Here is a 23959-nt window from a genome sequence, read left to right on the forward strand (position 1 = left end):
ATTGCTGCTTCATGTATGTACATGATGTAAAAGTGTACTAAAATTATATAGACGTTTGGTTATGTTAAAGCCAGAAAGGACCGTTGAAATTCCTCCGAACAATATTAACTATTATATTTTAGCAATATTGAATTCCCTGAAAATAGCTGAATTTAGCAATTAAAACATATTTACAACATTCTAGCCTGCGAAGAAGCGTTAAGTTCTGCCACTGTGCTCGGTGAACACATGTTCATGGATAGATGCTGTAGTATACTCTGGTTTGTCTATTTTTAATGTAAATTAAAATCTCTCTGATTTGGGGTTGAATTTTGTTGACACAATTAGCAACCTCCACTTATTAGGAAACTCCGCTTATCCCTCCAGGCTGTAGAGTATCTCAGGGTGAATGACCAGCGCCCACAGGTCAGCTTTCTCTTTTGGTTGTCTATTAAAACCTGCTGAACCTTTTCACCTCTCACTTTGTAGGAAGTATTTTGGAACCAAGTGGGCAACGTTCGGCCTTTTAGTTGTACAAAAAGTGAAACCAAATTCCTAATTGAAGAGTTTTGGGGCATTGTACCCGTTTCCTGGTGAACACACGACCACTGTTTTCCCTAAAATATCATACACAATAGTAAATATATCATACATTTACATATATGCCAGCAGGTAGGCCAACTGAATTTTCATATTATTTACGCAGCATATGGCGTTGACCTACAAGACTAAATTTTCGGCAAAGGGTGTATTTTTCTTTACATCATCCAATGGGTCAACCTTGAATTTGTTTACTAGTTTTCTTGTCAAAAATAAAAAGAAAACAGGGAAAGCAGATGTTTCCCGCAATGTGGATCCGTCATTTCATATGATCGGCATTTCATATCATCAAATATAGCATGAGAGGCGGGATTTCGTTTGTTTAATTGAAGGCTTAAATAACAAATAAAAAACACGTCATATTTTTTGACTTTCGTGTGTGTTCCTACTATGTTTTTTCCAGTCCTTTTTTCATAGACTCAATAAATGTCTTAAATGTTTTGATAAACTTACGAATAAATAAAAGATAGCAAAAAGTTTTCCATACAATGGGAATTTATTTTTATTTTTACACAGCTTAAATATAAACACGAATATGACACATATTTCAAATAGCTTCGTTCAATATGGACATTTCAGTCATAAGAGCAAATCTAAATTGAATAAGAGCGCACAAAAACACGTGTTAAACGTCATGTAAAAAAAGGAAAGCAATCACAAAAATTACATTGAGTTAACAGGAATGCTACAGTTGCTAACATGATGGAAAGTCTTTATTTGTGTTATCATGGTGTCTGGTGCCCTCTATGCCATAGCTTTCTTTTGGTGGGGAAAATGTATCGTTTAAAAATTCATTCTGTCCTCTTCTCCTCCTCCTCTTCGCCACTGGTTTGTGAGCAGTTGATCAATTTGTTCTCTTTTTTCCATTTCATTCGCCGGTTTTGGAACCAAATCTTTATCTGACGTTCTGTCAGGCACAGTGCGTGAGCAATCTCAATGCGGCGTCTTCGGGTCAGATACCTGTTAAAGTGGAACTCTTTCTCCAATTCTAACGTCTGGTAGCGAGTGTACGTCTGACGACCCCTTCGGCCAGCGTTACCGAAGGTCCCTGTCCATGGGATAAAAGAGAAAAGTCAAACATTAACACAAAGAGCGTGTTTTCTACAATGATAAATGCGTCCGGAGAAAACAGCTCGAGGGTGACATGATGACAAGAAACTCTCAAGTCAGCAGCTAAAATACAGTCGACAAAATATCACATTTTTACTGTCCTGCATTTTTAACACATTTAAATATATTTACTGTGGTGATTTTTAATTATGTTGTCGTCATTTAAACCTTTGTGCAGACAAACAGAGGTCTAAAACTGTTTTATTGCGATGAGGGGGAAATCTGAGGAAATGTGATTCTCCTTTTCTGATTTTCGTGACGGATATAAACAAAAGATACCGGTCTATTTTTGTGCTTCATCTGAGTATAGATGCAACGCGTCTAGTAGTTTGAGCAGATGTCAAAGTTGTGTTTGTGACTGAAACGTGTACAAAGATGTCCGTAGATGTTTATGCTGCTGAATTTTAAACATGTAACTACTGTAAACGGACAGGGCTATAGGCAGCGAATAAAGTATTCAGCTTCTATGTTCCTTGTAGTTTCAAAGACTATATTGCATAGCCCAATAATAAATAATATCTTTCGTATTTTATAGCCTACTGCCATGCACTTGTGACTGTATCACAAGAAGGCACAAACAGCAACAGATGTATCGAAAGAACAACAATGATAATTTTGTAAGAAGACATACGGTGATTCAGCAGCTCTTCTGTTTATAATTAGACACGCTTCTCTGGTGATTTAAATTATATGAGCCTTGCGGCGAACATATTTCCAAATGTCCTCCCTCAAAAACAAGTACAGTACATTTGAGAGATTTCACAGAACTTTACAGGAGTGGCTTTGTTTTCAGTATGACACTATGATGGAGACGAGCGTATTTGCACTGTATTGGGCTTCCGGCATTGTACAGTGAAGCTGTAAGTCACGTAGGCTATAGCACGCTCTTGCTCCGTCTTTCTTAGAGATTAGAAAAAAAATTAAGGGCAAAAAAGACAACATGAACTCACCGTTACACGAGTTCATCCGTTGCATCCAAGGATAAACCGGCGTTGACGGCTTCTGTTCGTCGGCCTCAGGGTAGATGCCTTTCCCCGTCGATCCCGTGCAGTCGGTCTTGCGATGATCCTGACTGAGCACGAACGAGTGTTCCTCTATGCTGGCGATGGCGCAGGCAGGGTCCTTTTCCCTGTAGAAGCTTGCTGTCGCATAATCGCAGGGACCAGCTGCGGTCGCCCTGCCGTAGGCACCGTTCGCTTGTTGGTAAAAAGAGGATGGGTACGCCTTCTCTTGGACACTGGAACCTCCATAAGCAGCACCGGGATAGTGTCGTAAAGGGTCTGTGTATCCGGAGGAATATAACGGTATCTGTCCCAAGAACGACTCTTGTCCTCCGGGCAGAGTCACTGGGAAAGTTGAGTTTACAAAATAGGAACTCATTGGGAGGGTACGGCTCTTTTGCGTGGTTTATGATTTGTTGTGTTTTATAGTCCAAGTGGTTTAGCTATTAGTAGTTTATCGGAGATTGGGTTTGAGATGGGGGGGGGGGTGTTCTGGGTGGCTATGTGCCAGTGCGGGACAGAGGGAAACCATACCATCTGACCAGCCACTGACCAATAGCGAGCGGACGTGCCTGCAAAATAGCACCCTTGAGGGGGGCTCTGATTGCACGCGCCGGGGGACCCCGGAGCAGAGAACTAGCTTTTTTTTTAATCCCTTCTCCCGTTCCGTTTCTTCCAATGAGATTGCACAATGCGAATCACATAGGAATTTTAAAACGCTAAATTGAATTCATCGACACTGTGTGCCCCCACATACAGTCGGCTTTGGTCCTATAATGCTGAAGAGTAAAGTGTCAACATACAAGACCCGGACTAGCCGATTTTCGAAACACACATTATTACATACAACATTTAATCATTTTCCATCCTTTATATTTCAGATGGGTAATTTACAATGCCTTATCGCACAAGTAGGTCACAAAAGATAAAATGACATATTGATGATCGCGGCTTCAACGCTTTTTTCATCACTGTAATTTCATAGTGATTTATATATGGTAAACGACGTGTTAAAGAAAACCAAAGCCTATATATAAACAGTGCAAAGTAAATGAGCCTGAGCAGAAGTATTTAACAAAATCCAGTAGGTAACAGATATGTTGCTGTAGGCCTATATATTAAACTGTTTAGTGATAATATAAATAATAAATATTCATTTTGACACTTGACAGCACAAATATGTACTGTATGTATGAATATAAAAGTCCACATTTTTTAAAAAACAAATGTGTGTATGTATATGTATATATATGTAATGTTTTGTCAATTTGTTTTTCATTCAACAAAAGTTTTGTTAAATGTATTTTCTATGCGCATGACATTTTTACAGCATTGCGCAAAATATGTTTCTTCCTTTGCTTAAATTAATTAATGGTTTGAGAATGCCAGCAAATAGTTCAACAGTGTTTTAGCTATTTATCGGTGTTGCGCTGCACTGGTCGAGCGTGCGTGTGTTTTTCATTAACCAAAAGTACAGTTAAGGTGGCCGGGTATCCTGTCGCTATACGACCAATAAACCATTTGCGGCACAACAAGTGGATATTTTTAAAGGTGGCGCACTGGGGGTTGCGTGCATTTTACTTTCATTTCAGTTTCCTTTGACTAGGATGCTGCGTTTCCTTTCTGATTGCATAGTTTTCTGCGAACGGAAAGCATCTATTGTGTTTCCATTTGTAGAAATGATCAAGGGGGACAAGGGCCCGGTCAACGTTTGTTAATTATTAATGAGCAATAACTACCACTACAAGTACTATAAATTCTTAACCAAGACATCTAGAGTTTGTGCTAGGCATTTAAATAAGTTTGTGCTAGGCATTCTTTCCTCAAAAAAAGGTCGCGTTTTATTGGTAACTTCATAATTCTTTCTCTCTCTTTTTTTAACAGGTATTTCTTCCTTGTCTTCGAAGAACCACATGGCCAGTGATACAAATGGATTGCAATGGACTAATAGACAGTCTTTACTGCGGAAGTCACTTATTTAGTGATAAGGAGTAAAAGTGAATAATTTCACACCCCTTTGGATATGGAGTGACCTGTTATGAACTTTTTGTCAAGAATGCTATAACGTTCCGTATTCCTCCGAGAGTAGTACATGTGAGTAGGCTATGTCAAATATTTAAAATGTAAAACATGCTATGTAAAACATGATTTACAACTCTGTAAAATGCGCACCTTTATATTAAAATATATTAAAAGAGAACTCATGAGTTATTTTTTATACTGGTGTCAGACATTTGTTATAAGTTACGTTAATAAGTGTAACTGAACATTTAAAAAACTTTTCCTTAATGTACAATATGTGTTTTTACATAAATAATTAAAGGCGCTTTTGGGGTTCCTTGAAATGTAGGGTAAGACAGTGGTTGCCGCATTTATACTATCATATATGTTGTTTTCATAAGCTTTAATTTAATTTCAGTGCATTATTTTCACAATAATTATGCTCACGGCTTCGCTGTTTATCTTGTCTCTTGAAAACTGGAAACTTAGAAATATATTTTATTTATATGCGTTGTTTGTATTAAATATATCTGGTGATATATCTGGTAAAACAAGTTACATTTAACAAACGCGCATACATTTACGCATTACTATCAAAAAGTCAGGGAGGGGGTGATCCGCAAACTCTTGCCTTAAGTCTGCTGTTAATTTATGAATGCTGTTCTACCACATGCTAAACTTTAACATGTGGTCAAAGCAAAGTGCAATAAATGCATGGCATTTAGAGCTAAACGTGCGCGTCTATATATGTAAAAATCAGAGAACTACATTTTAGACATACAAAACAAATGGAGATGTCAATTATAAATTAGTAAATCAAACACTTGGGCTAAAGAAAAATGGCCCATTCTTTGTGTATTTGTACGTTCGTATCAGATTTCACTAACATCATAAACCTAAGGGATAAAAGCCTTATTGATTTTCAGAAGCTTTGTCAGCCACCCATAACAAGGGATTTTTGAGTATGTGGATGGTAATAATGCCTAATGTTATCTGTTTTTTAACAAGAATATTACGATTTGTTTTAGGTTGATGAAAGAATAAAACAAATTTGTATTTTATTTTAAGCTCTTTAAGTTCTTTGAACTTATATATTTATATATATTTATATGTTAACAATAATTCAAAATCTGTAATTATCCTTGTTCTGAAATATATACCACTGAAATTATAAATGCCACAGCTATGCAAATAAAATGAGAGTGGCTGTACGTTTTATATGGAAACTCAGTCTTGTGACTGGAATTAATTAGAAATCACAATATCACACATTCACTCTTTATGACATTAAACAGTCATACAATCTCCAAGCATCCCCGTTCTCTCTCTCTCACTAACACACACTTTCCGGTTACTATGCCCACTACCAATCCAAATAAACACTTATTGCTTGGAGTATGTACTTCCTAAGGGAGAACGCCAAAGAAATAAAAAGGTCAGCGTGACGTTAAAAACTGGCGAAGGGTGTAGGTTTTGGCGAGGGCACACACAGCTCGGCTCGCACTTAGGCCTCGACGCACTTCATTCCATGTACAATGGAATAACCTTGGAGTGGTCAAATGTTGATATTCTGGATAGATTACAAGAAGCAAGAAAGCAGAGATGGACGAATAAAGCCCTCCAGGCCACAGATTTTTTTCAGTGAGTGCATCTGTGCCACAAATCTCCCCCAAACGCAGACACTTCAAAGAGCAGCAAGAACAGCTAGGAGAATTTACAGCCCCTACATTCTTTTACGTTTCACTGCCACCGGGCCGAGAACCCCTCCCTGTCTTTCCTGTTATCTGCGGCTGCAGTGTGCTTTGCTGCATACAACATTTAAGAGGTTTTATAAATATTTAAAAGTATTTCTAAAGCACACATCTGTTGGTGAGTGGCGAATGCTGGTGTGACTTGATAAAAGTGGAAGAAAAGATATTCTGCGTACACAGTCGCACAAGCACTCACACGGCAATAAAACGTGCTTTAAAAGAACACTAAAACACATTCTCACACTGCCATAAAACGTCACGTCACGCGCTGGCGTGCGCGCGCGTACACACACAAACACACACACACACACACACACACACACACACACACAATACAGCAAACAAATGCGCACTGTAATAAATTATCTATCTCTCTCTCTCTCTCTCTCTCTCTCTCTCTCTCTCTCTCTCTCTCTCTCTCTCCCTCTCTCTCTCTCTCTCTCTCTCTCTCTCTCTCTCTCTCTCTCTCTCTCTCTCTCTCTCTCTCCACGCTCACACACACATACCCAGTGCAATAAACACACCCTCAATAGCCAGTGTGGCAAAATACAAGAATGAACACTAGATGGCGCCAGATAGCGGGGAAATGGCTCGTGTGCTTGGATTTGTGTCAACAGCTCTCAACAACAGGCTTACCAGATTCATGCACCTCGGAAGATGGAATTAGGAAAATATGGAAAAAGTTCTTTAAATGCACACGTTAAAAATAGGCCTACTAAATGTTTAAATGTTCATTGTCTACTGGATAGATATTATTTTAAACTTTGAGTATAAGAAACAGAGATCATTCTTAGAGATGTGATGTTGATTCTAAGCATTTTAGTAATTACGTATTTGTTCAGTGATAGATAGATAGATAGATAGATAGATAGATAGATAGATAGATAGATAGATAGATAGATAGATAGATAGATAGATAGATAGATAGATAGATAGATAGATAGATAGATAGATAGATAGATAGATAGATAGATAGATAGATAGATAGATAGATAGATAGATAGATAGATAGATCAGTCTCTCAAAAACAATTCATATTTAAGGAATATGTTTGTATGTTTTGTTTGTGCAAATAGTGGTTCGTCTTTCATTTAAAACATTAGCCTATCCATGTTCCATCCACGTTATAGCGTGTTTAGAATGAAAAATAGCATTTAAATGAACACCGAAACTCAAGGAACGTTACAAAATTGCTGGGCGGAATTGAATGGATGAGAACCGAGAGAGGAAACATGTCAAGCAGAGCCGCGAATAATCATTACGTCCCTCTCACTGCAGCCGGTAGAGTAACCTGGAAGGTTTGTTCATCTGATCTGGAAGTGAAAGACGTCCTATTCAGAACAAAAGGGGACTCTTGGGTATTTTGGGTATTTTGAACATATAATAGCCTATATATTAAACATTACTCTAACGATTCAAAAGAGGCCTTCACGTATTATTAGCCTACCGTATATTTAGCTATATTTTTTGTCTATCAGTTTCTTTTTGCCTGTGATTTAGGGTGGTATTAAAGCATTTACCATCTATATAACTTTTAATGTCGCACCTTTTAGGACTATAGGTAGCCTATGTAAGGCTAATCCGATTGGCAAGACAACAGCTTCTTCAAACCTCGCCCTCTCGCCGCAGCCATGACTGCGCTCCATATCATAAATACAGTAATGCAGTGGAAAACCCGAAACCAGCACATCTGAATCTCTATAAATGCACACAGTGCATTAGGTCTAAATACTTTGCCGCTGGCCAGAAGAAAAAAAATACATGGAAAGGTACCAAAACGCTTATTCCGCTCCACCCAAAATGGAAATGAATAATTGGATTTAGATAAGGTGTTTACTTGTAAGCTGTTGTGCACGCGCGGCTTATTAGTAGAGTACATCCATCAGTGCGCATGATTAGGCTTGGTCGAGTTCTTACCTCAGAGAAACGAAGCGGTTGCGAGACAGTGACAGACTTACCTTTGTTGATAATTCGTCACCCAGCACCAGGACAGAGAGGCGCAAACCTCTCGCCGTAGCTCGCGCTCGGTAAGTCCTGTTGCTCTTCTCGGTCCCGCCATTAGAGCGAAGCAGTGAAAATGACAGCGACACCACAGCTTCCATCCGCTTTAGTCAACAGGAGTCAGACCCCCGTATGAAAAATTAGACGAGACCCTACTGCGTGTCCAGATCTCAATAAGACTCCATCGCAGTGGTTATCCCAATCACAGACGGCCACATTAGCATAGCAGAGAGGAGAGGAGGCTGTTCTCTCCCTGTTCCATTTGAGAACATCAGCCTGAACAATGCTCTCCGACTGTATGGATTTTCAGTGTTGGCCAAAATACACTATATAAAAAAGAGCTAGAACCTTTAAGGAGCACAGTGAAGCTACATTAAGTGCGCGGCCAAAAGAATGCTGCAATATAACCACTTGGGAAATCATAAAAAGTTCATGTTCACGGTTACTCGTCCACATGACCATCCTCGGCCAATCCCAGGACCCAGGCACTCATAAAGTTCTATCACAAAGTTGTAAATTTTCATAAAACAACAAGGAATTTATTGCATTTCTTCATGAGTGTTTTAACAGCAGTAGCTCTGCCGTCGCCATCTTTTCCCTATACAATCGCCAGGAAAATCTAATATTTTTCGTGTTTGTTTGTTTCCATGCACTGCTTTATTTAAAGCTAGCTGAACAGCTTATTAGTCGATCGTGTGAGATATTAGGCTTGAACATGTGTTATTTGTGTTTTTAAAGCCGAAATATAACACCAATGCGGTTTAAGATTTAAGGCAATTTGCAAGCATCAGCTTTAATACAAAATGAACAATGTCGCGAATGAAGGGAAATCAAAGTTACAACACTTAATGTTACGGTGCTATAAACTGAGTGACTAAGGCAATTATTATTATTATTATTATTTTGGTAAATAGGATTGGATATAGTGTCTATCTTAAAGAGGATGTTTGCTCTTTATTTTGTATATGGCCCACATAAGGATTATGTTAAAAGCAGAGCCATAATATCATACAGTAATATGAAATACGAAAAACATATTATCCGATTCATATAGCCTAATTATTTTTAATACTTACTTAATTGATTCATATTTAAGAAAAAAAAGAAAAGAAATGGAAAACAGTCTGCGATTCAAACAAATAGGCTACTTCTCTTTGGCATACCGTATTATATTTGATCATCATTCAAAATAAAAACATTTCAGAACGAAATATTTAGGACAAAAATATTTGTCGCGTTCTGGCAACTACGCCTAGGTATATGCTTTACAGTGTAGGCTATGCACTAGCAAGCACTTAAACAGGCCTTCACGACAATTTCGCAATGCGACAAAATGCAGATAGCATCCATAAAGTTTGGGGATTGCTTCAATCAAAATAAGCAAATAAAAATATGGATTACTTACATTGTTAAAGATTTGTCTAAATCGGAAAAGGTATTGTCACACACTTTAACTGCTGCTACAAGGTCTGAAGCCCGAAAAGACCGGCCGCTTTCCTATTCTACTGATTTTTTGTTGTTGTCCCTTTTATGGCATTTCCGGCTTTTTATTGATGCACTAAACACATTAGTTTACAACCCCATAATATAAACGCCTTCTTTTGGTCTCACACGACACAGAACCTGTCACTTCTCTACAAGAACTCGGCTTGACCTGAGGAAAAAAAAATTAAGATAGGCTACAATAAACAAAAACTATTGAATTGATGTTCTCGGGGCAACGACAATGACGAACCAAAATAAAATTAAGCCTATAGCCCATTAAAACAAACAGTAAACTAGTCCTCATTTTAAACAGATTTGTGATATCATTACGAAATCTGCTACAGTATTGCTCATTTATATTTAAATATTTAATACGTAAATATAGAAACATAGGCCTATTTTATTTCAATGATTAGGCTATATTTTGTCCACAGCAGAACTGTTGTAATTCCCCGAATAATCCAAAAGGATGAATAAAACCAAAATATTTTATTAATAGCCTATAATGTAGCCTAACTGTATATTAAAAAAAAAAAAAAAAAACATATCGAAGATTTAACCTGGTGGTGAATATAAATGAATAATAACTAACCACCCTAAAAATGGTAAAGATTCTGCTCCTGAGATTATTATTAGTATTAATATTATTATTCAACTGAGTCTTTTTAGGAACAGTTTTAAAAAGGCAGGGGTCTTTATAAAATATAAATATATGCTTGTGGTATTATCACATTCAGGGTTATTTGGCACAACAATATTGTGATTTTACTCCGGCTAACGAAAAGCAATACAGAAAAGAAAACTCCTGGAAAGGCAAAACATAATTTTTTTAAACATATTGTGGTCAGCAGTTTATTTGAACACTTATGAACAGGGAAAATGCTTATACATACAAAAATGTACAGCTAGATAAGCCTACATAACAGGTATAGACCTATATCAAAATGTGTTTTTCAAAAAAAAAAAAAAAAAAATAGCTTACTCCCTTCTGTGTTTCACCCCGCAGTGACTAGGCACAAAATATGCCTGTATGTTTCAAATATATTATATATACTGTAGTATTATTAACTCCAATATTAAGCCTATGTATAGCCCATATAATGTAGGCTATACAGTATGAGTATACATGTATTGTATATCGATATTAGAATGCTTTTTAGAATTACTTATAATCTAGTAGCCTACAATATTTACGAGTCTAATACATTGGACACACAACTGATCTAACACAAGTTACTTTGGTAAACGACATTGACATTTTGCCCACGGTATTCTAAGTAGCATTTTTGTTTCAACTCAGAGAATCCTGAATTAAACGAGTTCGAATCGATAATATACAGCGCAGTCTATTTGTATGCCACTTGCGTGCTACTCATCTTCCTCTTCCTCGTCGCCCTCGATTTGGTCAGCAGCAGGAGAGCTGTGGCCCGTTGATTTGTTCTCTTTCTTCCATTTCATCCTTCTGTTTTGAAACCAGATTTTAATCTGGCGTTCGGTCAAGCACAGGGCGTGTGCAATCTCTATACGCCGCCGCCGTGAGAGGTAACGGTTGAAGTGGAATTCTTTCTCCAGCTCTAATGTTTGATAGCGGGAATATGTCTGACGGCCTCTTTTCCGGTCCGCACCTGTGGGGAAATGCGGGAGGAGGGTCAGAAAGCGTAACAAGTATTAAAATGTGTTTACCAAAAACTCTGGTAAAAAAAAAAAAAAAAGAAAAGAAAAATCATTTACAATTAATAAAAAAGTTCGAATGTTTTTCGATGGTTAAAATGAAAACATGTCTATCTTTGTGAATCATCATTGGTCTGGATGAAAACGGAGGATTTCAAGAACTTATAATTCATTAAAACCATTACATATGATAGGCTATAATTATCGAAAAATCACTCATATTTAAGCAAAAAAAAAAAAAAGTAGGCTATACACTTCAGTTTGTGAATGTAAAACAACTATTTTAGTATTTTCAGTAGGGCTTATACCTACCCACTTGGGGGAAATAAGACTTATGCGTGGCTGTTTGATTCTAGGTGTGTTATTATCTTACCATGACAAAGCGACCAGTCATTATACAAACACATTTTATGTTATTGAGATTAGCGATTGTAAATATTTCGATACGACTTATTAGCTTTTATTTATTTATTTATTTATTTACTTTTTGCACAGAGCCTTAGTGAAATCCATTAGTCTATTAAGGAAAGATTAGTTAGCTATTAAATCCTGAGATTTAAAAAGAAAGCGGTCATCAACCCTAAACGTGTCTTCTAAAGTCTTCTAAATTATATTTTGGATGTTTATTCCTTATTTGAGGTCACATAAACTTGTAACAACAGCAAAACGAACCGCACACAGTGACTTTAACCGTGCGTCTATATTGTTACATTAAGATCAAGATACAACAGTGTCGAATTAAAACTTATGTTTTAAAGGTAAAAATAGCTAAACGAAACGCACACATTGAATTTAACCGTGCGTCTGAACTGTTACATGCATTAAGATCAAGATACAACAGTGCCAATTTAAAACTTAACTTTGAAAGGTAAAAATGCATCTTAAATATAAAAGTGGAATGTAATTCAAAAGCAAAATGAAAGTATACAAATACCCCTACTGTTAGTGTATTCTCTGGCTTGCACACTCCCGTGACTCTAATGGAGCCCTGCCGTTCAGACTTCCTTCTAAACATGACCAAAGTCAACAACATGATCTAGTTCCCTTACACATACGCGTTGAAGTGTTATATCCATCTAGATAAAGAAGCCATCTATGTAAAGGATCCATATTTTAGCTGCACGTTTAGAGAGAAGAAATCTCCAGACGTTCACAACCTTGCCCATGCACGGTCAGTGACTTTCTGCTGTCCCTGCGTTTCCGTTTCCAGCAGACTGTCGACAAATGGGTACTGCTTTGTGCTTTTTGAACTTTTTTATTGCACTCTTCAGTCGTTTGTATCTTACTTCCGTGTTGTCGGCAACGCCGTGACACTTCTTGTTGATAATAGCCCACTATCTTGCACAAACTGTGCAAAAACATGAAGAAACTGGGTGAAAAGCAGAAGGCATGAGAGTAATAGAGAGAGAGAGAGAAGTGCCGTATTCAAATCCAAGGAGATACCGCTATTTCGTTCTTTCAGGGGTATACATTAAGTGCATTATGTCTGTCCTCGCAGAACGAAACGCTTTTACACGAGTTAAAACAAGGACGAGCATTGTGTTCGGTCACTGTTCAAGGTCCCTGACGTACACAGTCTCCCCAATTTCATCTGGTCTCTGTGAATGTGTCCGTCTGTGAATAGTGAAAGGGAAATAAAGTGAGGGACAGAGACCATCTATGTGAAATTTCAAACGAAAGCACAAAATCAACTGAAAAGGCAGCTTAAAGACATAAAAACTTGTGGTTGGGGGTGCAAGGCCTATGATAAAATGTGTAGAAACAAAATTACAACCTTTTTTGAGGTGTTTATGTACGCGTGAATGTTTATTAGGGCCTGGTTTATTTTCATGCAACTGTCTACACCAGCTTTGGCGTATCAAATATGTAGTCTTTACAGCAGATATGGCAATGATTTATTTTTGTGTTAAAAAAGATAATATTATCTTTTTTTACACAAAAATAAACGGATGAATACAATTTGTATAAGCAGCTTCCCCCTTTTTTTAAAAAAGAGGCTTATTCGTGTTTAACATCAACATTTACAAAAGTAAAATAGCTGCCTTTATTAATAAAATGAAAATAATTGAAAATAATTGAAAGAGCTTAAAATGTCTCACTGTACTTACAAGGTAATAGGTTTACTATGACACATTGGTTGTTCATAAAATGGCAATAGCATTTCACACGTAGAACGAAAATGTAGGCTACACCATCTGCAGGCAATGACAATCTGCCAGTATATGTCAACAAATTTGCTACTGAAGTATCTGTTTCAAAACTATTTATGTAGTTGTATTTTTACACATGCTAACAAGAAAAGAAGCTCCCTGGGTTGACAGTTGACTGATAGGAACGTCGGTGAGTGTCTTGAGAGGCCGCAGAAAATCATTAAAAGAGAACTTGTCGACCTTCTTTTCAAATGCGTCAGCCGGGACGTGTGGTGGCTACACGCGTGAAAAGTGTTATTACTACGAAACGAAGACAACTTGTTAAAACCCCTTGTTCAGCGAACAGTTGGTTAACATGGACGCATATCTTGAGTTGTATGTTTTGTAAAACTTCCAACACAGGCCTACGCACACGCACGCAGACAGGCACATACATGTACAACATACTGCATAAAGCACACCCAGACACAGATACAGTTCAATTACTGAGAGTATTTTAAAACAAAGGCCCACCCAGCATATACCCTAGAAAAACAAGGCCCCGCCCTCTATATAAAAATATAAGGATATTTAATGCAATTGCTTGAGCACATTCTAACTTAACGATGGATTCATCTCCCTAACTAACTTAAAGATGGATTCCAGCAGAATACATATTTGTTGAAGCTAAACATGATTCATAAACCTCTCATACTGTCCCCTCCCTTTTTCCACAAAACGCGAAATACTACTAGGATGTCTTGAATTATGGCGACTAATTAGTCGTAAAAAAATGATCTGAAGAAAAGAACACTTTTTGAAACGACTTGGTCGCTCCCCTTAACCTGTTTCCCTCCCCCTCAGACATACGCACACCCCTGTCTTTCAGTTTTCACAAACCTGTGCTCCTCATCCACGGATAGATTCGGAGGTTGTTTTCGTTGTTTTGATGATGGCCCCTCTGCTCTTCCTTACCACTGCTTTGCGCTTTACAGAGATCGCCAGCGCTCACCATGGGTAGATTCGGATGGTCAAACAGAGAGCTGTGCATGTTCAAAGAGACAGCTCCCAGCTCATACGCAGTGGGGTACATGCCTTGAGTCTGGCTGGAAAGACTAGCACCGTTAGTGTACATACTCGGCAGAGAGACAGAAGATGCGGAGGAGACCGGTGCACCGCTAGAAGCCGAGCCGTAGCCGCTGGCCCGTTGCGAACTGCACGAAAAGGCGCAAGAAGTTTGCTCGGGAAACACGCCACTAGAGAAGACTGAACTCGCCACTTGGTATTTGGAAAACAATGCGTTCGCGTAATACAATGAACTCATAATTTAAGAAGTGATTTATATGCCAAGAAGTTTTAGTGTCGGTTTTACGAGGTCCAATGATATATTACAGAATTACAGTCTAGATTTACACCAAAAATCACTCCTTTTTCCTCAGGGGCCACGTGATGGGTAGCACGTGATGAAATATCCTCCAATGGGTGTACAGCTTCCCAGAGCCCTGTCTAATGTGGAGAAGGGCTGCACAGCTGACCATCCACATAAATTTGTTAAATTATTCACTTACAGCCAACGGTACCTACAGTCAACACAAACGCACGGGAAAACACACAAATCGATAGGCTATTGAGAAGGTTTCTGTAATCACCAAATCCGTGCCAAGCAATAAGTAATTGTGGGTTGTGCAAACTTATAAATGAGTTCAGCTTGTCCAGATTTAGGAACATGCCTCCTGTTTGGAAGGGCACCACACAAATAACAAGAAACCTATTTATTTCTGTATTGATTTTCAACACTATTTCCTCTTGTCACTGGTGCAGTGCCCCAATCTCATCACTGCATTTTTGCAATGTCTGTACAGTGTCTGTGTCAAGAGTATGATGACTCTGGCCCTTACTAGTTTCTGCTTCAAAGCATCCCAATAGCCTTTGCAGTCACCACCAACTACAGCCATTTCCATGGTGACGTACTGGTTCAGTGCATCCCAAATATTTTATTGCTAATGCATGTTCATGCGAAAGCTCTGAGTCTTGTCATGAAACCTACACTCTGGATGTTTGAGAAGCCCACATACTCACAACAGTAATTCACCTGACATGATGTGCTCCCATAACTCAAATACCCACATTTAACAGAGTTCAGCTTGATGAAATTTCATTTTAAGAGATTTTTTGATGTATATTCACGATAATAGTCTGTTTCTGTTTAGTGGCATATTATATCGTGTCGTGTTACGGTGTTGGTCTGACAAAATTATGAGGTTTTTCAGTTGTGGTTTGCATGCCGCCTCTCTTTTAGTTAAATTATCTATTACTATAAATCAAGAATGAGACCACACTACAAGGTATTTTTTATGAGATTTGTCATCATTAACAATGTGTAGTCCATGTTTATTTTGCTTATAATAATATTCTTATTCCTAGAGGTGTTTTTGACTGAAGCAGACCTTGGAACCGCACATTACTGTGAAATGATGTTGAGGACACATGGTGTCACGGATTCTCGCTTGTAAACTTTATTGTGTCCACTTTCTTCCACTGCCTCCAGTTTTAGACATTAAAATACAATTAAGAATGACAACAAAACATAGTCATCTCATAAACTACTTCACCAGCAAACAATGATTGTAAACAATGGGTCACATGACATCATTTTAAAATTTATTTTTTATTATGTTTATTCATTTTTATTATCCACTGTGCGCATGCTTACCCCAAGAAAGGAAGACAACAAAAAAAACATTGATTTAAGAAGAACCAAAGAAGTGTAAAAAGAGATTCTACGGCATAAATAGGCAGTTTCATGTTGTTGGAAGTCATTAATTCTACATCATCATCATCATCATAACATATAAGTGAGAACAGTTAAAAGTGCACCATTTAACTTAAAACTATACAGCTGCCAAGGTAATTGTTAATGACAATATCCTAACAATAGAAACATAAGTTTCACGATAATTATTTCACAAAGAAAGGAGACTAGCTTTAACACTACTCTGAACAACAGGTAAAAAGTAGAAATGCTCCATGTCCTTCGTCTTCCTGAAGTTCTGTGGTCACCATATTAAGTGTAGTAATTTGTCCCAGTCCCATCTGTTCTAGTCCCAGTCATTTTTTCTGTTCCTTCCTCGAGTGAAAGATGTAACAACTCGGCTTGATTAAAATGTCTCTGTGAGACAAACCTCCCATGCAAACACCGTTATTCTATTCATCATTGTCTGTGTTTTATTTTCCGTATTTATTATTTGCCGTTTAGATGGACTGGCACACGTACACACAAACACACACACTCTCTCTGTCTAACCATCTCTCTCCCTCTCGGCCTCTCACTCACACACACACACACACACACACACACACACACACACACTCACGCATCCGCTCTACATTTGTTTTTCCTTGTCGCAGTCTTCGCCGGCAGACTGTGTCCCGGATGCCTGTTCTTTCTCCCGTTTCTCTTTTTCGATCTGCTCTTGTTCAGACTTGCTGCTTGGAAACTTGTCCTTGTTGTTTTCCTTTTTCCATTTCATGCGACGGTTTTGAAACCAGATTTTGACTTGTCGTTCTGTCAGTCCCAAAGCGTGTGATACCTCAATTCGTCTTTTGCGCGTTAGGTAGGGATTGAAGAGGAACTCTTTCTCGAGTTCGAGCGTCTGATAGCGGCTGTAGGTCTGGCGACCTCGCCTCCGTCCGGCAGCTACTGGCAATAAAGACGTTTTTAGATGTTAGTCAGAGTTAAAAAAAAAAAAAAAGAAAGAAAGAAAGAAAGAAAGAAAAAAAAACACCAACAAAAACCACCACAAACAAATTTGTGAACCAACAATCCATAAAGCAGCTTTCACGCAAAATGAACATCTACTCCAGTACATAATCGCGTTACATTATTAGTTTATGGGTAGGTTTTTAGTGTAACATGGAGACTCCCACAGTCTAACACAGTAATTAATGTAAAAAGCTCCACCAATAAAAATATAAGTATCCTACCACAACACTTACACACAATAATGGTGAAACACTAACTCCGCAGTATAGAGTCGTCAAAAGCAGTCTACTATTTCACATGTTCAAAGGATTAGGAACAACCATAAATGACATAATCATTGTGAAACGACCACTGTGTAGTGAAATAAACTCGAGGCTCACTGTAAGTCGTTAAAGGCTGCAGTAAAACTTTGACCTGGGTGAGAAGTGAGAGATCAGCTGTGGGGCAAAGTCTCACACATGGAAACAGCAAGAAGAGAAGGGGCTTTTCTCTCGCCCTCTTCTTCCTCTCTCCCACATTCCTGCCTTTCTATGACGGGGTCATTAAACTGTAAAGTGATTCACAAGTTTTGAACACCATAAAACAATAAAACCAGCTATTGTCCCCCCTCTTCTCGTGCACACAGGAAATGCAATTCTAAACTTAAACTGCGCTGATTTTTTTTTTCTTTCTTTCTTTTTTGTGTGAGGCAAACTCGGGTTTTTTGTGACTTTCACACACACACAAAACGAGCTGACCGGCAGAGGCTCACCTTGAGGTCGCATCCACGGGAACAGCTGTGTGGGCGACGGACTCTGTTCTGCGTTGTCCGTCTCGTCGCCGATGCCACCCGTGGAGAGTTTGCAGTCGCTATACTGAACCAAGTCGGCGTCTTGAGCACTGAAAAGTGTTTGCCTCTGGAGAGCATCATAACCGTAGAAGTTTCCCGGCTCGCCGTGACAAGTTACCGCACAGGGACTTTGTTGGTACGGCGCTGCGGAGAGCGTGGACGCGCCGTGGTGGTAAAACTCCTGAATCTGGGGGGCATGCTGGAAAGTGGCCCCGGTGCCTGGACCGTACACGACGGTGGGTCTCGTCCCAAGGTCTTGAGCAAATCCGCACTCGTAATAGTTCGGTCGTAAAGTGTCTCCACTTTTGTATTTAGTGAAGAGAGAGTTGACGAAATATGAGCTCATCTTTTGATGTTGTTGTTGGTGCTGATTTTGTTTAAGAGTTTGCTTTTGAATGTCTTTATATCAGCGCTGTAGCTTCAGAGAGTTGTCAGTTTCACAGTTACTGAGGTAACAAACAATGCAGCAGCAAAGCGTTGAGTTCCAGTATCTGAACGGTTTGCGTTCGTATACCTTTGTTAAAACAACTTATCTAAAGCTTCCATAAGCATTTTCCCACTGTAGAGTTCCAGCATCACAATCCTGGTGAATTCCGCTGCCAGTTCCCAACCAATTTTCTATGATTTACTCGGCTGCAAACGAGTAGTTTCATATTTTGCGGTGTGTTTTCAGGATCATTTGCATCTTCTATAGGATCCTCGTTCCATTGGCTTCTCGCCTCCCCACACGGACACCGCTCTGTGCGATTCTGATATGAAGGGAGCGGGAGAATGAAAAAGAGAGAAAAAGAGAAAGCGAGTGAGAGAGAGCTGAGAGGGATAGAGCGCGAGGTAGCAAGAGAGAAAAGGGGGGCCAAGGGAGAGAGAGGAGGGGAGAATATGCACATTAATATGTTCAAGCGGGCAAGTTAATGAGAAATCTGCCTCTTTGCATCAGATCAAGTGCATACACTCTGCCCCTCCCCCACGCAACTTCTCCACTCCAAACCCCTTTGAAAGATTGATTTTTTGCATGTTCATCACAGACAACCTAAAGTGATGCATATTTAGTCGTTAATTTTCAACTCTCTAACGAGGTCGAGTCTCTTTTTTAAAATGTCAGGGTCGAGAAGGCCAATTTTAAAAGGTACACCATTTAATTAGTATCAGTTTAAACATATCCTAAAAACCTTATAAGCACGCGCAATTTTGCAAAAGCATCCTCTGCAGCGACTGAAGCGCACGAAGCGAAAATAAGCGAGATGGTCATATTTAACATTTTGATCATTTAATTTCCATAAATATATTTACAGAGGTATAAGTATGTCGAAATGGAACTGCACGTCAGGTGTAATGGTGGTGTAAATGGTTTAACAAACTATGAAATCCAATAAACGCCCCTACTGTTTGTTGTTGACGTAGTGCATCAAAAAGCTGTTAGGTTTTTATGAGGCTCCGCGACCAGTGCTGTAAATGCTTCACTTCGAATTTTATCCAGAAATAGCAAGTCCCTCAATTGTCATTTTCGTTTTGTTTTTTGTTTGCCATTATGTTTAGAACAAGTAAATCTGATTAACATTATCTATAAAATCCAGAAAAATCTAGAAAAAGAGGTGAAAAGTAGCGTGCTTTTATTAATTTTCTAATAAAAGCAAATAGCTTCATAGAAATAAAAAAACAAACCATATATTCTTCGTGTGCGTGTGTGTAACAGTTTCAAATGTTTCTGGATTCGTTGTAATTGGGGGGGGGGGTATAGAATTCGAATTATAGAATTATTATTCATAGAATTGTATATTTATTCATTTTCTAAAAAAATATTTGCAATTATTTAAAAAGTATCACTACTGAATAATCATGGTCACATCTAACGCACAAAAAGTTCTCTACTCTTCATATCTGTATGACATTAACTAATGCAGCTGCTTCTTGTCATTTTACAACTTAATTTGCGTCTATAATAAATTACAGTCGAGGATTTATAAGTAGTTTTGTTAAATGTGATGGATTCTATTTCTAGCGGATTATTTAGGCTACATTTCGACACATGGGTTACATACAACGCTAATGTGTCTATATCACGGGTTAATCTTAAGCACATGTTGTTTTTACACTTATTAAACGTTTCTTCTCTTAAAAAAAGACAAAGAGTTGACCAAGTGTGAACCTCACCTTTTGACTAGCAAAACCCGAGTCGGCTTTAAAACCTCCATACAATTTCGCATGCTGAGTGTTGATGTAAAAGTCACAATATATATCAAGACATGAGAGACCTTCTGTTGTGAACAATAAGTATGAAATGAATGTTGTTATTTATTGAACATAACACTATCGTATGTTGTTGTATTGTTGTTTAATGTAATAGTGTTTTACTGTCAATAAAAAATTTTCTAACCCAAATTTTGTGAGGTGATATCTTATTTAAATTATAAAAATCACATATTATTTTCAACAATTACCGAAAAATCACATCTATCAATTTTTGCGGTAATAAAAATGGAGCAGATCAATAAAGTGGTTTAATTAATCTCAACATTGCTCCAATAATTCTCAACAAGCTGCAGCTGAAAACGTTTAACAACTATTTTGTTCTGGTTTTACAGAATAAAAAAGTAGCCAAATCTTGATAATTGTAACTAAGTTTGTGTATCCTAAAATTTAAAGATATAGCCTACTACATTTGTTAGTAGTAGCCTACACAAAAAGTACACACATGAAAAGAGAGTCTACTTGTTTCTCTGAACCTTTATCAAATAGATTAAAGAATCCTCTGAAATTCTTTTCTTTCAAAAGCTCCGCTGTAACAGAGGGAAATTGTGTGAACCTTAGTCAAGTGTAATACCGCACATGTCTGCAAATGTTTTGGCCCCAGTGTTTCCGGTTTGGGGGTGGAGGTGGCCAGCCAGTGTCTTTTCGATGGAACAACATTGCCATCAAGTGGCAATTTTGTGTTACTCCATGATCAAACTCAGCTGTAATGAGACGGAAGTTCAAAAGCTAATGGTTCTATAAACAACGGACATAAAAACAGAATGAGCGAATTAACAGCTCAGTAAGTGCAAATTCAATGATGTAAAGTACTTATTTTAATTCTCTATAACAAGGAATCCATTTAAAAACCGACCCCTAGGATCTAGTCTTTTGTGGTTTTTCAGCATATCTAGAAAAGTAATTTACATTGGGTTGAAACACTAATACTAATGTTAAACCATTGAAGCGAGTATCGCTTCTTTCTTACCAATAGTTCACTAATATCTTTAACTATTTGATTTAGAATTTAGAATGAGGCTCAAATGTAGCATTTCGTCGGTGTATGATATTTGAGACTTTTTCTCTTTTTTATTTTTTATTTGGATTGCACTTATCTTTTTCGTATTAATAGTTCCACCATCAATCATACTCCTGCTGCTACTTTTATGAAGCCTACTTCTACTACTACTACTAATAGTAATAATAATAATAATAATAATAATATAACAATTGTTATAATAATATGTCGATGCTGCATTTTAGTTTTAATTACATACACATTGTTAGAAATACAAATAATTTAATATTCAGACCACGATGAAACATTTCCATGCATAAATCCTTACTTTTCTTATTTGGGCTGGGCACTTGTGCACTGTACCAGCATGATCACGTTTACTTCCCTTTTTTTTTAGTTGTCAATACTGCTTCCGATCACAGAGATTAATTGTAGATATTAATTTTAAATTTTAAACTTTTAAAAGGAAGAAAAAAAATAGATTTTTCGAAAGCTTTATTGCATGGTTATTTACATCATTGACAACGCACCCTATACAAGAGAACTACACATCATTGCCATTTCCATAATTCTTCACATTTTATTTATGCAATTCAGCAACTAGGTCGGTAATAAACGCAATAACCTTTATAGCCTTCATAGAGAATGTAATGTAAAGGACGGTTCTGTATTGGAGAAATTTAAATATTTGTTCTATAGCAACCGGCCTTTGTTACCAAGGCACAATCGGATGTGTGCCCACAAAATGGCGAAGTCGAGCTCGGTCCCAAAGGTTGTAAACAAATTAACGTTGGTCATCCCAGACGTCTCGCCAGAAATCCTTTTTGTGGCAGTTTATGGCCCGCTATAAGGGCTGCAGTGAGTTCGGAAATAGAACAAAGGGTGGGCGTCGATTGAATTGGATTCAGAGCTCTTATGTGGAAGTCCAGATCTCACCCATCCCGACCCCCTACTCTGTAAGGAATCTGGACGGCTGAAGAACAAACGCTGTTCACAATAAACGACAAATGCGAGAAAAGAGAAGAACAAAATACTCCCCCAATGGAGACACGGTGTTTACGCAAAGTATTTTGCCTTACAGTTATTAGAAGCTTGAGACGTTTTTCACATTTTCTATGTTTTTTTTCTCGCGTAGTGTTTGCTTTACAGCCATTTAGTTCTTAACCTTCAGAAATTTATACCCTATAAAGTTTTATTACAGTCATATTATTTTATTGCGGCACACCACATTGAATTTCTTTCTCTTTTTTTATGACAGTCGACTTCCCATTTCCTCCGAACATCGAGCGCACATCCTTTCTGCAGTTTGTTTCCTTTCAAAACACCCAAATAAATGGCGCTAATGGTGTGGCAGGACTCAAAATAACTCCTCACCCTCGTAATCATCAGGACAGACTTATGTTGAATTAATATGTGACGAATAAGCATTTGTGAAAACATCTGTGAGCCAGGACAACTGGCAATGTCTTCAAAAATATTTAATGGTTACAATCTGTTGAATGCCGTCTCCTTTCCTCTTCCAAGTTGCAATTGCGTCAGTTTGATTATAGGTAGACTAAGCTCTCGAAATCTATCGTAAAATCAGTTTATTTTTTATTTCACAACAAATGCTCCAAAAGTAGGCTGTCAAATAAGACCACTGCAGTGTTTCTCTTTTGTTGCTAACAGTGGGCCTCGGGTCTTACGTTACTGAGAGTAGAACTTTAACCCATCAGGCTGCAAAATATAGCCTATAGACCTAGCCTACCTTATCCCTTTTAGTTTGCATACTTTAGTATAGGCTACGTCGCAAAATAACCTTCTTTGTTCTTGATGCATAGCTTGCATCTGGAGGATGCGGTATAGCCAAATATAACACGACTTATATCACAAGGGAATCAAATGATACGTTAAGAAAAGAGCCAAAGCAAAGATGAGTCATAGTTCTTCTCAGTCATTCTTCTTTCCACATATGAGCTGCACGTTTCTTCATTTTGTATCAAGATGAATGCTCGAGCTCAGATAGCATATTTACAACATATGACTCGCATTATAAAATGCAGTAAACATTAAAACGGAGCACTACAGCATGTCGCTAAGCACAAAAGGACGAGATAGAGTTTGGGCTGGTTTACAATCAAAAGCATTGGAAATGATACACAAGAGGGTACCATTTGTCACATGCTTTTATAAAAAAGCAAATAATACTTTAATTTAGTCAAAATGTATGTACAATAGGCCTATGTGTCTGAGTAGTATCGATTCGAGACTTCGAAAGAGTTTTGCAATGATACAGAAGACAGAATGTGCACTCATTTAGAAAATAAAACGTTAAATTATTAATCATATTGTATTTGGGTATCTTTAATCAAAGTGCCTGTTTGTTGTGTTCATAGAAATGACAATACCTGTG

At 37.9% G+C, this 23959-nt stretch overlaps 3 protein-coding genes and 1 long non-coding RNA gene across 5 annotated transcripts in view; 1 reads left to right on the forward strand and 3 right to left on the reverse strand.

Moving 5' to 3' along the window:
- LOC148981996 (uncharacterized) overlaps window positions 1-4880 on the forward strand; it is a 251588-nt gene extending 246708 nt beyond the window's left edge. The window contains exon 3 of the long non-coding RNA XR_016155091.1: window positions 4575-4880. This is a non-coding gene — a long non-coding RNA (uncharacterized LOC148981996). The remainder of the gene's footprint in view (window positions 1-4574) is intronic.
- hoxb6a (homeobox B6a) lies at window positions 1057-3606 on the reverse strand. The gene is made up of 2 exons (XM_039686542.2): window positions 2640-3606; window positions 1057-1627 (listed from the first exon to the last, which is right to left on the reverse strand). The coding sequence occupies exons 1-2, from the start codon at window positions 3067-3069 to the stop codon at window positions 1371-1373; spliced, it is 687 nt and encodes a 228-aa protein (XP_039542476.1). The 5' UTR covers window positions 3070-3606; the 3' UTR covers window positions 1057-1370.
- A 5896-nt stretch (window positions 4881-10776) lies between the features above and the next one.
- Window positions 10777-15146, reverse strand: hoxb7a (homeobox B7a). The gene is made up of 2 exons (XM_039687813.2): window positions 14629-15146; window positions 10777-11553 (listed from the first exon to the last, which is right to left on the reverse strand). The coding sequence occupies exons 1-2, from the start codon at window positions 15050-15052 to the stop codon at window positions 11297-11299; spliced, it is 681 nt and encodes a 226-aa protein (XP_039543747.1). The 5' UTR covers window positions 15053-15146; the 3' UTR covers window positions 10777-11296.
- Window positions 15147-16221: 1075 nt separating this feature from the next.
- On the reverse strand, window positions 16222-19246 carry hoxb8a (homeobox B8a). Of its 2 annotated transcripts, none has more exons than XM_039687655.2 (2): window positions 18243-19246; window positions 16222-17428 (listed from the first exon to the last, which is right to left on the reverse strand). In XM_039687655.2, exons 1-2 carry the CDS (start codon window positions 18664-18666, stop codon window positions 17112-17114), a joined length of 741 nt encoding a protein of 246 aa, XP_039543589.1. In that variant the 5' UTR covers window positions 18667-19246; the 3' UTR covers window positions 16222-17111. The 2 variants fall into 2 exon arrangements, with proteins under 2 accessions (XP_039543589.1, XP_039543590.1); XM_039687656.2 differs by having other exon boundaries at window positions 16222-17425; window positions 18243-19245.
- Between the last annotated feature and the right edge of the window lie 4713 nt (window positions 19247-23959).

The sequence above is a fragment of the Pimephales promelas genome, chromosome 3 (assembly GCF_988280905.1).
Source record: "Pimephales promelas chromosome 3, fPimPro1.hap1.1, whole genome shotgun sequence".
Taxonomy (NCBI): Eukaryota; Metazoa; Chordata; class Actinopteri; order Cypriniformes; family Leuciscidae; genus Pimephales; species Pimephales promelas.

Coding starts and splice junctions, on each gene's coding strand:
- hoxb8a (XM_039687655.2), bottom strand. CDS start 18,666: ATGAGCTCATATTTCGTCAACTCTCTCTTCACTAAATACAAAAGTGGA. Junction 17,429..18,242: donor CCCGTGGATGCGACCTCAAG/GTGAGCCTCTGC, acceptor CTTTATTGCCAG/TAGCTGCCGGACGGAGGCGA.
- hoxb6a (XM_039686542.2), bottom strand. CDS start 3,069: ATGAGTTCCTATTTTGTAAACTCAACTTTCCCAGTGACTCTGCCCGGA. Junction 1,628..2,639: donor ACGGATGAACTCGTGTAACG/GTGAGTTCATGT, acceptor TCCCATGGACAG/GGACCTTCGGTAACGCTGGC.
- hoxb7a (XM_039687813.2), bottom strand. CDS start 15,052: ATGAGTTCATTGTATTACGCGAACGCATTGTTTTCCAAATACCAAGTG. Junction 11,554..14,628: donor TCCGTGGATGAGGAGCACAG/GTTTGTGAAAAC, acceptor ATTTCCCCACAG/GTGCGGACCGGAAAAGAGGC.